This window comes from Tiliqua scincoides, chromosome 4, assembly GCF_035046505.1.
Source record: "Tiliqua scincoides isolate rTilSci1 chromosome 4, rTilSci1.hap2, whole genome shotgun sequence".
Lineage (NCBI taxonomy): Eukaryota > Metazoa > Chordata > Lepidosauria > Squamata > Scincidae > Tiliqua > Tiliqua scincoides.
Window position 1 is genome coordinate 145586323 of NC_089824.1, and position 17126 is coordinate 145603448.

The 17126-nt window shown below is 41.9% G+C and overlaps 1 protein-coding gene across 1 annotated transcript in view; it reads right to left on the reverse strand.

Annotated features, from left to right (window-relative positions):
- Nucleotides 1–17126, reverse strand: part of TNNI3K (TNNI3 interacting kinase) — a 204810-nt gene that overhangs the window by 110824 nt on the left and 76860 nt on the right. The window contains exons 13-18 of the mRNA XM_066623520.1: nt 16577–16663; nt 12435–12491; nt 10751–10843; nt 10609–10666; nt 10313–10507; nt 8172–8276 (exon numbers count right to left, since the gene is read on the reverse strand). Of these exons, the coding sequence (XP_066479617.1) occupies nt 8172–8276; nt 10313–10507; nt 10609–10666; nt 10751–10843; nt 12435–12491; nt 16577–16663 (595 nt within the window). The remainder of the gene's footprint in view (nt 1–8171; nt 8277–10312; nt 10508–10608; nt 10667–10750; nt 10844–12434; nt 12492–16576; nt 16664–17126) is intronic.

The window sequence follows — 17126 nt, forward strand, 5'->3', positions numbered from 1 at the left end:
AATGGAGCAGAGGTTGGCAATAAATAGGTGGAGCCCAAAAGCCCAATGATGAATTGAAACTAACCTTTGAGACCCATTTGCCTGAGGGAAAAAAGGAGGGAAGCTGTACAAATTGACATGTTGGACAAACTGATGAGCAGCCCTAGTTATAATTGGTTGTACTGGGGAGTACCTCATTGACTGTTGGAGAGACTGTGGTTCCATTCACCTCAGAAACAGAATTTCTTCTAACCTCTTAAGTATGGGTCACCCTCCCTAAAATGTTTGGAAACCTGCCTTGTCAATTCTTTCAAAGAAACAGAGGAGTTTGCTTTTAAAGAGATTCCTGTCAGCCTAGAACCTTTTCACTTGAGCTATATGATCTACTTTTTTCTTATTATTATATATAATAATAAGACTCGGGCACTCAGTCAAACATCTAGGGAGAAAAGAAATCTACCCCAGCCAATAGAAAAGCAAGCAAATAAGAAAGCACTCTGGACCATTGTTGCTTCAATGGTACTTAAAGCTTTGAAAAATGTGTAGAAGAAAAGTATCCCTTTAAGCCTGGCATTCAGGAAGTACAAGAGGAAAAAAAATTCAGCAGAAACCCAGACAAGGTTAATAAAGAGTTCATCAGATTCTGTACTAAATTGCTTGCTCTTAAGGCCATCCCCATCTCAAGACAGTGTGGCCAAGAATACCCTTTTCCATTATTTCTATGAAAACAGTGGAAAGGAAAAAAAAATCGAAAAAAGAAAGAATTAGAAGACGCATGTAATCAATCTTGTCCTTTACAAAATCCAGGAGTTCTTCAGGCCTGCCAGACTGTGCCTTTCAGGGCAACAGACAGGTAATGCCTATTAAATGTGTTTTTCTTCTCCAAAGAAATGGGGTCAGTAAAAGATTCTTCTAACCTTAATACAGTATAGATTTAATGAAAGGCAACTGCTATTTTAAGATTTTATGAGAGAATATATATATATAAATAAAAGACACAGAGTGGAGTTGCAGAACCCGTTCCCCATTAGGGCAGAGCTGCCATTGACTCCTTCATCTGGCTCACCCAGCCAGTTCTTACAACCTTTTGCGGATCGTTAGACCCACAAATGAGACTCCAGTCACTAAAAAGCTAGGTTCTGACACAAACTTTTACACTTTAAAGTAACACTGAGATTGAAACAAAGCCTTTTTTTTATTAAAGCACTTTAATCATGCTGTATTGTTTTGAAAAAAAAAAAATTCAGTTTTGTCAAAAGTTTGTAATCAGCAACAATATTTATGGGCTTTCAGGTTTTATAACATGAGTGCCCCTCCTTAGATCATACTGAACGTGCTCCTTAACCTGAAACATAAGTAGGTAAGTTAGCACCTTTCCTCTGTGTGTGTGTGTGTGTGTGTGTGTGTGTGTGTGTAGGAAGTCAATTTAATTGAATCTGGGAGAAAGGACAGGTTGCTTATATCGTCCTTTAAGTAGTCATCTGTGGTAACACACGTGGTGGATTTCTATGCAGGCACAGAGCCAATCTCTGAAGCTTCCAGAGCTTCATCAAATATTCTGCCCCTATTCTTATTTAGGGAGAAACCTGTGCAGTCATGCGTCTCAAAGATGGAAAGAATGCCCAATCCCTCAGTTCCTGTGAAAACCACTCACTAGTCTAGGTTAAAACTGGAGCATTTGAAGATACTTTCAGGAGATCCATCCCTTTAAAAGGATATCTAAAGCAGCCAGAGAATTTCTCTGCTGGGTGCTCCCAATATTCTGTTTCAAGGGCATGGAGGGCAGGGACCGTCCCCTATATGCAACCCTCTGACCCAGTGGGTCCCACATGGTTGGTTGGTCTCAACCTCCCATAATTTGACAGGAGGAAATTCAAAAAGTGCCTATCCCATTCCTACAGAGCTCCATTACATTAAATAAGTAAGTATTAGGCCTACAGGACTACTTGGTTTGGGAAGTGGACTTAGACCTGGAAGATCCAGGTTCAAATCCCCCCTCAGCTATGAAGCTTCCTGGGTAAACTTGGGCCAGGTGAACTACTGTCTAGACCAGAGGTGGGCAAACCCCAGCCCCTGGGCCATTTGCAGCCCGCAAGGACCCCCAATTCAACCTGCAGGAGTCCCCAGTCTCCAGTGGGCCTCTGGCCCATCAGAGACTGTTGAAGCTCACATTGGCCTGCAATTGCTGGTCATGACCAAACGCGAGCTGCAGATCAAGTTAGGGCAAAGCCTTTTATAGTTTCCATGTGTTTTCTGTTTTTCCCTGGACATTATATTAAACCCCTCCCCATGGCTTCTGAACAACTTATGTCTCCATGTGTTTCTGGCTTGGTCTATATGTTTTCACTGTGCAAGAGGTGTGTGGCAAACAGTTCATAGATCTCATGTGATTGCACATGACTATATTACAGTTGTCATATGTATTATACATGAGCTCAGTAAAATTCGTTCATTCATATAAGTTCTGTCTCTAGTGTTTCATATATGTAAATTTATTCAAATTTGAAATGTAAATTAACTTTTTTCCCCAGCCCCTGACAATGTATAAAAATGTGAAAAATAATCAATCATGTTGTATGGGGGTGACAAAAATTTATGGGCCCCGATTGTCAGATGACCTAGCTACGCCACTGCCTCCTGCCAAAATATTTGCCCACTCTGGTCTAGACCTCTGCATACCCTTCTCATAACTGTCTCAATACAGTTCCTCCATAGACTTGTTTTCCTTTCCTGTTTGTTGTGTCCTACTCTCTCCCATGCTACATCAATTCCATGACACTTGCTTTGGAACACATGGGCTTTCTTCCCCACCAAGCCTGTTGCAGGTTCTCTCGTATTAAAACTGTCTCCCCATCTTTTGCCCCTATTCCTGGACTCCCCTCAGACAAAGAGCTCAGCTATTGCCAGATGTTTATTTCTAATCTCAAAACGTGGTTTTTGATGTCCTTGTTCAGACTTCAAACCCCCCCCCCGCCCCGACTTTCCTGGTTCACTCAAGCAGACAACTGCAAAAACAAAAAACCCCAAAACTTTTATTTCTTCCTGTTTGTTTTTACTGCTCTTTAGATGTTTTTAGAAAGAGAATGGGATAAACATTCAAATTGACATAGAACTGAAAACATCTGGTGTACCAGAAGTCTAAGGAAAAGGAAAAAAATGCTGTTTATATAAAGTTAGACTGAGACAGGGAAAATACAGTGGCTTGGATAAGCCATGCATTTCTTTTTGGATCTAGCTTTCCAGGGCTTACCACAGATTTGACCAAACCTAGAGGAAACAAATTTAGAAGAGGTATAGATTAGAAGTGCTTCAAAATTGGCAAAGGACTTCTATAGATGAAATATGCAGCAGTATTGCTGAGAGTGGTGAGTATTGCTGAGTATTTTCACAGTATTGCTGAGAAAAAAAACACCTCTCAGCTGATTTTTTTTCCTCCAGGCTGACAGTCATTTTGTAAATCATTTTTGAACTTAGATGTGAAAAAGATACACTGATGTTGCTACCATAAACTCTTCTTTTCTCCACCATCAGTACAGAAGCAGTAACTGGGAATGATCTGGGGTCCTGCTTCCATATTTATTGCAGGAAGCCTGTAATAAATGAATGTGCATGCGCCATTCAAAGTTGACAATGTTGGCATGCGTTTTGCCATTTAAACTGTGTTACTTTTTACATCCGCAAGCATGAGTCACTCATGTATTCAGGATAGACCCAACAAGTGGAAACTGGTCATACTGGGAAATTAGAGGTTATGTGGTTTATATCTTTGAATCTGTTTCATGGGGAGATCAAACAGCTCTATATTTCTGATACAGCCAACACTGTGTCAAGAAAGGACTATCGTGCTACAATGAACTGTTAGGATTCCTAGGGGATACATGTCAAGGGAGAAGAATGTAGCAGGGAAGACATAACCACATACTCTTGTCTTCATATTTCATCTTCCTTTTGTCTAATGTTACTTTAGGAAAGTAATGTACACGCCAAGTCATGAATTGATAGGGTATGCAGAATTTGGATTCTCAATTTGTTTAATCACGTTCCTTCTGAACAAAGGAGCTGAAGCTGGAAAGATCAAGCTTATTTTGTATTTTGAAGAATACTTTAAAGACTATGTAAGGTTTTGTTTTTTGTATTTTTACAAGTAGCAAAGTATACAGGAATAGTGACCACAGACAAATATGACACCAGTATTTGTGTGAACAGCATCTCTTATCATTTTATACAGCAATAAACACTTAACACAATTCCTACTGTTCACTGCTTGTCAGGTGCAGGGATCCTCATCCACAGCACTGAATTGTTCAGAAATGGTTATTCAAAAGCTTAATGACAGGCTTTCCACCTCATTTGATTAATGAACTGTAATTAGTACAAAAGGCAGTAGTTGGGAATGCAGATATGGGTCTCCTGACACTGATCCTGCTCCAGCTGTAGCAGCCATTAGTCAAGTTTCAACTGAAGTTCACATTATCAGAAAGCTTCCACTAGTGTGCCTGTAAGCATTGCATGCCATTGTATCTGCATTTATATATCAAAATCTCTGGGAGTTGCCAAAAAATGTACATAAATTTTAATGAGCTCTAATTCATACTAAAACCTGTGGTTAATGGAATCCATGGGAAGTGGCCATTAGAGGACCTCTGGACGTGACTTAGAGTGCCTTCCAATTGCATCTGGAGGTGTTGGAAAGGCACTTCTGGTTTTCTAAAATTCTTGTTCCTTAATTTTTTCTGCAAATAATTTTTAACTACAGCAACACAAACAACAACTAGAACTACTACAAACAGCAATGAACAGTAGTAGCCAGTGTGGTGTAGTGATTACAGTCCAATCCTATGCATGTCTACTCAGAAATAAGTCCCAAGGAAAATTGTCCAAGGAAAATATGTTTAGGAAAGTCTTAGAGACCAGTTGGGAAATGTGGGTTTTTCACATTTCAGTCATGAAGCTCACAGGGTGATCTTAGATTTGTCACTTTCTCTTGTAAGGATAAACTTGGAGGAACCATGAATGCTATCCTGAACTCTGAGATAAGACAGAGATAAAAAGCATAGTTGATCACGCATATTTAGCACTCTGAGATGCTATCCAAAATCCTATCCAGTTTTCCAGCACTGGTGCAGCCACAATGCAGCCCCATGGTAAGGGAACAAATGTTCCCATACCCTAAGGAGTCCCATACCCTAAGAGGGACAGCTGCCCCACCACAAGATGCAGTGCAAGCCCCACTGGCATAGTTGCACTGGCACTGAAAATTAGATAGGATTGGGCTCTGAATGTGCAAAAGGCTTTACAATTTGTATTCTGTTGGCTCTTTTTAATTTCTTCAAATGGAGGTAGAGTGAGAAAAAAATTACTTCATTATTGTTAAGAAATGTATATACCACTTTTCCACAAAAAGTTCGGAAAATAGTTTACAGAGAAAAAGAAGAGTGTTTCATTTTCATCAAAGGTATTAGCTTGGACATGCTTTGGATGAAGAAAACTTTGCAGAAAGAGTTAACAACCAAGAGCAAGAAACAAAGTCTCCATTCCTTTAAAAACAATTTTTGTTATTTTATAAGTTCAAATAACCCAAAACAACCTCCCCCACTGCCAAACAACTTCTTTGCAACATAAAACAAATAACCCAAGCAGGTCGGAGGGGGGGAGGGGGATGTTCTAATGACGATCACCTGCATTCCCACTGAGTTAATAAATCAGGATGAATAAATTACTTCCAAAATTATCTCAAGCATGACAGACAGTTGATGTATTTCAAATTAGGTATTAATTATTACAATGAAACTCACAAAAAAAGCAACTGACGTTAAGAGCTGGGTTCATAGACTAGAAGACTCATCTCCCCCATGAGAGTTGTCAGAGCCACCACAGTCCCTGCCAGTTGCATGGATGGGGTGAGATGTCCAGGGATCTGTAAAGGTTCTCAGTAGCAAACATGAGACCTCCATTCCACAAGTCTTCAAAGACCATGAAGTTTTGAAGAGAGACAGGGGATTCCCAATAATCAATACAAGGGTGGAATGCACCTCTCAAGAGCTAGGGTCAAGTCTGCCTTTTACTCTTCATGCTCCTGAGAGGCCTGTATTGGAATTGCCATGTCTTGTTTCCCTTTGCTAGCTGGCATGGAGTAGTGTCTACAAGACTGAACTGCAAATCAGGACTTCCCTCTTTTGAATTCTGCCTCTGCCATGAATTAAGTAGGTGGCCTTAGGCAAACCAGTCCTTCTGCTCCCCAGCTGCAAAACTGACATAATAATATTTCCTTGCCTTACAGACTTGCTGCAAGGACATCATCAAGATATATGTGATCATCATCAAATATCAAATATATGTGAAGTGCTTTGCACACTTGGAAAATGCTTTACAAATGCTAAGTATTATTATTTGTGGGTACTGTATTCTACCTATTGCAGAACCAAAGTGTGGGTTACAACCCATGGGTGGGTTCCAAGCCCATGTGTCGTGAGTCACAAGTGGGCCCTCCTGCCCACTTGTGTGACCATTTGGCTCCAAATTGTAGCAATTCCGGAACGGGGGTGCTGGCCTAGAAATGCTGCCAGCTGCAAAGCATTACTGGGAAGAACCAGAGACTCTTCTTTGTTGCACCAGGCTGGTGACCCACTCTATTGGCCTCCATTAGACTCAGAATGGCCCACAAAGCATCTGGAAGCAACTGCTGGTTTGGGGGGACAACTTCTGGTTTGGGAGCAAAACCAGACATTGTTTCCAGATGCTTCTGAGGGCCATTCTGAATCCCACAGAGGCCAACAGAGTGGGTCACCAGCTTGGAAGACGCCTCTGGTGCTTCTCCCTGCATCACCAGGAGCATCAGAACAAGGCAGGTTGCAGCAGGGGAAATTTTGGGAACCACTTGCCTATTGTATTCCCTCTTCTCTCTTCCTTCTCTTTCTAGTCATGTACACTGAGAAACTGGGTAGTTGGTACGTGATTATTTAGGCTGCATTTAGGCTTGATTATTTAGGCTCACTTTAGACCAAACAGTCGCCGCTAAAGTGAGTAGTCCCATTATGGGACTGCTTCCCTTACTCAGGGGGAGGGGACGAACGTCCCCTTCTCCCGAGGAGCCTCCCGCAGTAGTGCGGTAGGCTCTGGATCTGGCGGGAGCTCTTTGTGGAGCCGCTGGGTCCCGTAGCTCTGGACAGCTCAGGATTGGGCTGTAACTCATTGTTAGAGGATTCTGTTAGAGAATCCTGAGCGACATGTATTGGCCCAGCACCTGTGTGCACTGTCGCAAATGTGCTCTAGGCACACCTGTGAAAGTCTGCACCAAGCCAACACTGGAGTTGGCTGGGCCGGCAGCAAGTGTTGGGCAATAGAGAGGTATGTTGGGGCAGGGGGAGAAGGGAAGGTGTGGTGGGGAAGGGAGCATGGCAGGAGGGGGTGGAGATGGTGGTAGACCCTGCCGCAACATCCTGACTTCCCTCCCAGCCGGGGAGACCCAACATGGGTCTCCTCGAATCTGTCCCTGCTCAATAGCGGGCACAGATCTGAGGAGATCCATCGGGGGGCTCTGGGGCTTACACAGGATAAGGAAGCATACACTCCCCTACTCTGAGTAACCCTGATGGTGTTTCCCAGCCCCTTGGGATGCAGTAGTAGCCATTTTGGTGGCATTGCAGCCCAAGCAGTGGGAAGCTCAGGATTGGGTTGTCAGTCTCCCGACAGTTGCTTTGAAGATTCTTTCATTTCCCTAGGATTTATGGAGATCTCAGCAGGGAGACAACCAACTCTCCAAACAGAATCTTTAGCCCCTCATCTTGGGACTTTCAAGGTTTACTTTCAGTATGCATTCTCAGAAGTCATATATGCTTATTTAAATAAATGGAAATCAGAGCTGTGGCTCAATTGCCCTAAGGAGAAAGTTTGGGTTGTGAGAGCAAGTTGTGACCCAATGTTTATCTTCCAGACCATTGTATAGTATTTTGTTTCATTTTAGTGTAAAATCAGATCTGAGGCTACCTGATCCAGTTACCAAATTGCCTTTTGTTTGAAAATGAGACAGCAACGCAAGAGTCGTTTTGGGGAGACAAAAGAGACTCAGCATCTCAATCTTCACTTGAATTTTCTCATTTCAGAAATTCACTGTTGTAGAAGCTGGTGGCCATCTTGGATTTATTTTATAACTATACAGATTCTAAAATAAATCTTGGAAGAAAAAAATGTACCTGTTCAGGTCACGATGTATAATTGGCTGGGTAAGATTGTGAAGATACTCCATACCTTTAGCAACATCGACCGCAATGATTAACTTTGACTGCAAATCAAGATTTCTGCAAGGACAAGAAATTAGTATTAGTCATATTAGAGAGATGTGGCAGAAGTTAGCAAAATTTTCTGATTGTTACCAAATTTGACATTGTGTCATGTGCCAATCAAGTTGCATTTTTTTCATTGTTTCAATATAGTTGAAATTTTTTTTTAAAGGATCTCACCATGTCAACTTGGGATTCAGCTTCAGTTTGAATTAAAACTTCATTAGTTAACAATATGTCTAGTATTTGTTGTGTCCACCTCATCCTTCTATAATAGTGACCAGAAAGATTTGTCGGATAGTGGAACAGGTACCATAACTGGCATGCTGAAGCCACCTTGGGCATTGTTCTCTGTCTTTATTGCACACATGGCTTACCAACCACATGGTAAATGGAAGTTCTGCTGACCTGGGCATTTGCTACCATTATAGATTCATAAAGATGGAGGATGACAAAGTCCAGCCCTGTGCTTAAAGCAAGATCCCCAATGTATCAGTCTCCTATCTATTTTACCATATAACTTAAGTTACAGTACATCATAAGATCAGAAGAGCAACTATAGATGCACTATTATCTGGATAACCAACTCCATGTAACCTCTAGTCATACTATACACCAGGGGCAGGGACAAGTTATATCAGCAGAGTCTGATCTAATTTTTGTTGTTTTAAAGCACAGCAGTAAGGATTTCTGATTCCCAATTGTTTAACGGTAGAGACAACAAAAGCTCCCTCTTCCCTCACATTGAGGCTATGAAAATAATAAAATAATTCTGGTCTGAGCATATGGTCGGAGGCACTCTGTTGCCCCATAAACCACCATGTTGCACCTGGCTCTAGTTGGTGGATCTGTTAAAGGTAGATCTCACAAGCCTCAACTGTGCCCATCCCTAGCCTCTCCTCCTTTTTTGGTTGTAAGAGAACTGAAAAGAACTGAGCAGGAAAATATGGAGAACTGGGTAACCTCACAGAATATTTTCATAGAGAAATGTCCTTCATGATTTACCTTCACTTGTATCATAAAACCCTTTTACTGCAACTGCTATGACAACTATTACAGTAGGGCAATTCAAATTAATATGGCAAGCTTAGTCCTGTTCTTTCTAACCAGACGAAGAGCCCAATCCTGAGCTCTGTGTGCCAGTTTACCGCTGGTGCACACTGTCGTAAATGTATCGTAAAGCATGTTTGCTGGGCTAGCACTGGTAGAAAGCCAGTGCTCTGCTGCTCTGCACTCACCTGAACTGTGGGGCGGTGGAGAGGTATGGGGGCATGGGGGAGGCAGGGAGGAGGCGTTCTGCGGCAGGGAGAGGATGGGGAGGAGGTATTCTGGGGCAGGGGGAGGTGGGGAGAGCGGGGAGGGGGGAGAGGAGCATTCCAAGGAGAGGGAGTAAGGTGAGAGGAGGGCTGGACTGGTAAAGCTCAGCTCCACCGGATTCTGAGCTCTTTGTCAGCCCATGCGACCCAACACGGAACTCTTAGATTCTGCAGCAGCTCTTGAGCTGCCATAGAATTGAATAGCCCCATTGTGGAGCTGCTTTCCTTACTCGGGGGGGGGGGGAAGAGGACAAAAGTCTCCTTCTCTCAAGGAGGCGGCTGCCTGGGGTGTGCTGGATGCCACGGTAGCCATTTTCAGCACTGGGGCAGCCCCGCACTCTGGGCAGTTCAGGATTGGGGTGTAAAACATGTACAGATTTGTCAGCCTCTTTTCAGGCAATGGGGATGGGGAGAAGATTATCACATCTAGGGTGAAATACTTGTTTGTGTCCTCCTTTTCTGGAAACTATGGTTTCAGGATGACTCCAAGGTTCCTGCAACCTGATCAACACACTCAGGGAAACTGGTAATATATGTGAATGGTATTGAGTGAAAGTGTCTGTAACGCTTCTAGCATATGCATCTGACTGGAACAACACTGCTCTGTGGCAATATTGTAAGACTGAAACCAAGATTTGAACCTAGTTGGTTTTTCTCCATAAGCATATCTGTGCCAATAGAGTTCTGAAACTCTGAATTATTTACTCAAGGGTAATCCATAGTTGCAAGTCAGTTTACCTTTTCTGTTCATGTAGCAGAGAAAAGAGAGATCCTCCAGAAATGTATTGTGTGACTATGGCAAATTGACTTGGGTCATCTAGGCAAGCACCAACAAATTGAATGACACAAGGGTGATTGAGTCGGCACAGGATAGAAACTTCACGGCAAAACATGTCAACATCCGATTTCGAGCAGTAGGTGTTGGCTCGGTAACTAATAAGAAGCATAAGAAACAAGCCACACATCAAAAGTAACCTCACAAATTTAATTTTTTAAAAAGTTCTTAACTAATAGAAGCTTCTGTCGATCCTTACCGTTTGATTGCCACAATTTTATTTCTGCATCTTCCTTTATATACTTTTCCAAATGACCCTAAAATAAATTAAATAAAATAAGCACAGAGCAACACGCAAAACCTCTTGTTTATAAATGGATACATTTTACACTTCCTTTTACCTGAGCCAATAATTTCATGGAACTCAATTTCTGAAAGCTGGAGGTGGAAATGGGATGGCAAACCTGCACGGAGGAGGAGAACATCTGCCTTTTCTGTAAAAGAAAAATTGCAAAATACAATCTCGCTCTCAGGACAAAATCACCAAATTTAACAAAACACACACACACACACGTTAATGGCTGAATTTTCTACTAAAAATTGGTTGACTGGTACTTATTTGTTTCAGTACCCAACAATAAACACCCAAAATAAATACAATTTGCAACATTCTCTGATTGCCTTAGAGCTTTTGGCTTTAAAAGCTTATCACTAAAGAACACCATTCCATATGCATATTCTATCTGGATCAAGTAATGGTTGCAGAAAATCCTTTATACAAGGAATTAGTTCCTTCTCCCATCCTTCTAACAGTGGCTAGCGCGGCTGTGTTTTTATTGTCGTTCCAATCTACTGTTCAATTGGAATTGGATTTGATATGCAATGGAAATTCGCAGTCTAACTTGTTGATCTGCTCTAACAGGTTTATCAAAACATTCCTGAACAGAACATTTGAATATGCTCACTGATTACATGGGTAGGATAGACACTCTTGATGCTCTCACAGCTAGTATTTGAGACAAAAATTCATGAAGAGTGTCACAAAAACCATCAATACCCAGTTCAGTTATTATAATTCAACAGCACAATTAATTTTTGTGACAAACTTTTTTTGGGATGAAAGTTAATTCAAATCTGATAGTACTTATTTTTGTAATTCCTATCATCCCATTTCATTTCCAACAAGAAAACAAGCCAACCCCGTTCCTTTGTATGTCATCTTGCATGCGTGCCTGAAATCACCTTGTAGGGTTGCAAGAAGTAGGCAAGTACCTTCATACCACAGTAACTCTAATTATAATAATACACAATGTTCTCTTTGAATAAAAAGCCTGTTACAGTTTTTATGCAATTTAATATGCTGAAATTCAATGCATACTATATTTGAAAGCAAACCCCACCGAACACATTAGAGCTTATATCTGGGTAAATACACATAGTATTTAGCTACAACATAATTAACAACCAGCTGTTTTAAAGAAAGTTCCTCAGTCATAAATCCTGAATTTTCTTAAATAAAAGACAACAAGGTGAAAACTTAACAGTCACTATTTGCAGAACAATAAATGATAAGCAAGTACTTGAGCTGTTCCCTGTTAATTGTTGAGACTAGACCTGGCTAAAGTAGGCAGGGTGGTATTGCCAATTCTGAATCTTGACATATAAGTGCAGTTTAGAGTTGCCAATTCTTTTTTTGGCAAAGCTGTGATGCCTTACGAGATACCTGGCAGGCAGATATTTGGCAGGTTAAACTTCTTCTGGGAACTATTCCAGGAAATTATATGTGGGGGACAGCTTTACATCTGAAAGGGCTTCATATCATGCAAGCTGTTAAAAGCACTGAAGTCTTGACAGAAAAAGATTGGCAACCCTTGCTTGAGGATCAGACTGCATATGAAAGATCACATCCAAAATGGCAACACACTAGGATACACCTATCGGCCCATCAATTTAGAAGTATCTGTGAAACACTTTGAGGATGGGAAGAAGCTTAAATATCTGAGACTTATTTTGCAAGAATTTGGTCCAGCTGTTATAACACTGTAAGGAGATATAAACACAGGCTTCTTTAGTCATTAAGAATACCTTTCGTCATGCTTTTAATCTTCCCTAGAGGGGATGGAACAGACACATAAGACCCATCTGAAATAAAAAAGAAAGAAAGAGTGATGCTTATAGATAGTCAAAACCAAATGATCTGTAGTACTTTTTTAACATCTAAAATCCTAGAATGATTTAAAATTTGGGTTTTGAAAAAGAATACCAGTGTTGTAGGTAGGATGGATTTTATCTAGCTTCATTAACTTTAATGTGGAAGACTTGTGGAAATTTCATGTAGCTTAATTAAAGACAAGGAGACTTCATAGATTCATAGTTGTGATAGCTTAGACCTCATGAATTTATGTATTTTACAGGCTGATATGTATATTCTTGAGGATCTATTGCATGGAGAAAGACATTCCAGCCTCCTAAATTGTACCCTTGTTTTGCAGTGTTGAAATTAGAGAGAAATGTCTACTGATTTCCCAAAAACAAGACTTTGATCCAATAGTGTTTCCTGACTGTGTATTTACATGCAGCGTAATCTTAAGCTGCACTTGGGCTGGCGCAAGTCTCTTGTGCTGGCCCAGCTCAGCCCACGCAAGGCTCTGGGGTGCACAGGGAGGAGGCGGGAGGGAGGTGTTCCTGGACGGGCAGTGGGCAGCCCCAGGGGTGGGCAGGCGGGAGGTGGGACTGGGATCCGGCAGTTATGTCGGATTCCAACCCCCGTTCCCGGGGAGTTCAGAGCGGCTTGAAGCTGCTACACTCTCCTCAGACTTGCACCACCTCAGGAGAAAAGTTTCCCCTTGCCTCTGGCTGAGCCAATTCTGGCCCCTGTCCTGCTCTGGATACAGAGCAAGCCTCTTGGCTTGCCTGTTCCAGCACAGGGTAGGATTGCAGCCTTAATGAAATTAAGCTTCTGCCTTTAATGACACTGAAGTTTATTTGCTTTATGTAGTGGTATTTCCTAGATGAGATATATGACTTGCAGGTCCCTCAGCCAACATAGGTTCCTGCAAGTTGGGTTTTGTGTTTTCCAGCACACTCCTGTCTCACAGTGTCAAACCCATGGAGAGTCAGTGATGCATGTTCTTCGATTTTTCTACACAACCATGGCTCTTAGGCTGTTGCAACTATCCAAACAGTCATTGCTACTGATTTCTTAATGGTTCTTATTGTTCCCACTTATCTTAGGCCCATAGAAACTCTGCAGATAGCAAGGTGCAGTTAACTGTGAATAAAGACATGTCAAGTACAAGGTTTCAGAGTGTGTCCACAACCAGCTTAAATTTAGCATTTCTCAGGCACATGTTCTACAGGGCATATAGGACCTTTACTTTGGTATCTGCCACCACTCTGAATTAATAGCCGGACCTAAACAGCCTCAGTGGAGCTGCAGGCCTTTAGGCTACTCCCATCTTTTACAGGCTCCGAGCTCCCTAAAATTTCAGGGAGTCAGCCACAAGACTCTGGTGCTATGAAAAGTAACAGTAGAATGACTGACTGGGAAGAATGGATTAAGATGAAACCAGTTCTCCTAAGTACTCTCACTGACACAAGCCTGTAGGCTTTAATGGTTTATTAAAGGAACAAAAGTTATGGTTACCTATCTTTTAAGAAAGGCATTAGACCAGGGGTGCTCAATAGGTGGATCGCGATCTACCGGTAGATCGCGAGGCAAAATGAGTAGCCCCAAAATGTACTCAATGGGGCTTACTCCCAGGTAAGTGTGGCTAGGATTGCAGCCTCATAGCCTAATCCTAGGCATGTCTACTCAGGAGTAAGTCCTGTTATACTCAGTGGGGCTCAAGGTACACCAAAATACATTGTACACATAAATGTTATATGTTATGATGGCACGAACATTGTAAAAAAAACTCTGGTAGATCTCTGGGCCTTGCTGGGTTTCAAAGTAGCTCTCGAGCCAAAAAAGTGTGAGCACCCCTGCATTAGACAATTCATAACTTTCAGTGACTTAACAGAGACACGCAACTAAAACAAGAATGCTAAGCTTCCTAACTGAATCCTGACACTCATCTCTCTGAGCACAGCAAAACTGTAGGTCTTTCACCTGTTTTCCCAAGTCTGGCAAGAAGACATGTCAATCACTGGCAAGTCTGGCAAGAAGTTGGTAGAAGTGTCCAGAAGAAGCCCTGCCCCTCCCTTTCTGAGGGTACCTTTATACATCTAAGGCAGTAAACACCCAATCAGAGGGCAGGCCTGCAAAAGGCCTGACAGGATTGTGCAATACCTATAGGTCACTTGGAGTCACTCACGCCACCCCGCCCAAGTGGTGGATCCCAGCTGTGCCAATTCACTGCAATTACAGTGTTCTTGGGTAACCAGGAGAGAACTCACTTCTTATCTGGCATTGCTCTGGCCAGAAAGCAATGAGATAGACCAGGGCTAGCATTATCTCCCTCCAACTCAGACTGGCAAATACCCTTCATAACATTTTTCATTTGCTTGTCAAACAGTAGGTTGACAAATAATAATAACCTTTGAATCAAGAAACTAATGCTGCAATTCTATACACAATTTCCTGGGAGTAAACCCCATGGCACTCAATTGAACATATTCCTCAGCAGACATGCATAGGAAAACATTTTTTAAAAACTAGAAGAATTGGGTGTATACATTTACACACAAATCCTAAGTACGTTTATCTGAACATATTATTGATTTCACTAAACCTAACTTCAAATAACAGGTTTAGGACTGTAGCTGTAATGTGCGATTAATCAAAAATACATCAAAAGAAAGTAACACAAAAAGAATGCCTAAGTGATATATCAAAAACACAGAGAGGATCTCTTAACATTCTTTCTAGCCTGTATCACAGATTGATAACAGTGTTTTAAGATAAAGGATTCTAGAAGTGAAAAGCTGTGTGCCCCAAGGATCTGTTCTGGGAGCGATGCTTTTCAACCTCTTCATAAATGACCTGGAGACAGGGTTGAGCAGTAAGGTGGCTAAGTTTGCAGACGACACCAAACTTTTCAGAGTGGTGAAGACCAGAAGTGATTGTGAGGCACTCCAGAAGGATCTCTCCAGACTGGCAGAATGGGCAGCAAAATGGCAGATGCACATTGGGGCAAAAAAATCAAAACTTCACATATAGGCTGATGGGTTCTGAGCTGTCTGTGACAGATCAGGAGAGAGATCTTGGGGTGGTGGTGAACGGGTCGATGAAAGTGTCAACCCAATGTGCAGCGGCAGTGAAGAAGGCCAATTCTATGCTTGGGATCATTAGAAAAGGTATTGAGAACAAAACGGCTAATATTATAATGCCGTTGTACAAATCTATGGTAAGGCCACACCTGGAGTATTGTGTCCAGTTCTGGTCGCCGCATCTCAAAAAAGTCATAGTGGAAATGGAAAAGGTGCAAAAAAGAGCGACTAAGATGATTATGGGGCTGGGGCACCTTCCTTATGAGGAAAGGCTACGGCGTTTGGGCCTCTTCAGCCTAGAAAAGAGACGCTTGAGGGGGGACATGATTGAGACATACAAAATTATGCAGGGGATGGACAGAGTGGATAGAGAGATGCTCTTTACACTCTCACATAACACCAGAACCAGGGGACATCTGCTAAAATTGAGAGTTGGGAGAGTTAGAACAGACAAGAGAAAATATTTCTTTACTCAGCGCGTGGTTAGTCTGTAGAACTCCTTGCCACAGGATGTGGTGATGGCGTCTGGCCTGGACGCCTTTAAAAGGGGATTGGACAAGTTTCTGGAGGAAAAATCCATTACGGGTTACAAGCCATGATGTGCATGTACAACCTCCTGATTATAGAAATGGGCTATGTCAGAATGCCAGATGCAAGGGAGGGCACCAGGATGAGGTCTCTTGTTATCTGGTGTGCTCCCTGGGGCATTTGGTGGGCCGCTGTGAGATACAGGAAGCTGGACGGGTTGGGCCTATGGCCTGATCCAGTGAGGCTGTTCTTATGTTCTTAAGATGCAATGTATCGAGAAAAATAATGATGTTTTGTTTAATGCAATGCACATTTATTATCTAGGCTCTGACCTATAACCCATTTACAGTGCAGTTCTATGCATGTCTACTCAGAAATAAGTTCCATTGTGTGCAATGGGGCTGACGACAAGGTAAGTGTGTTTAGGACTGTAGTCCTAGTTTGTTGGACACATTTTCTATTAGACCACTTTCTTGACAATACTGTACCTCCTCCAGGTTGGGAGTATTCATTACAAGGGGATTCATCCTGGGGTCTTTTGTAATGCTTCAGAAGTGTAACAATAGCATCATGCCCTGAAATACAGCAAGTATTATGATAAGTGAATATTAAGCAAATAACCATAACAGAGTGGCAGAGTATTTCATAGCTTAACCCTGAATCTGGCTGTGCTACTATGTATATTGTCAGCAGATGGCAGTTAAAGATGGGACTTGTCAAGTGCTACATGATCACATCATAGAATAAAATAAATTGTATTGCTTTTAGCGGTACTACAAAAACCTATGAATGAAGTAAGGTCTGTCTATGATGGGCAATGATAACCCTAATGTACAACCTTGAACTCTCTGGAAATCCCAGACTTAGTGAGCATTCAATTCTTTTTCAAAGCCAAGATTACAGTCTGGCCAGCACTACTGTGATGCACTTTTTGACTCAAACGCCAACCCCCCTCCCCAAGATACAATGTGAATAATCACAATCTTGAAAGTTTGAACCTATCAGTGGATAAAAATAGTTAAAAATACATATCTGAAA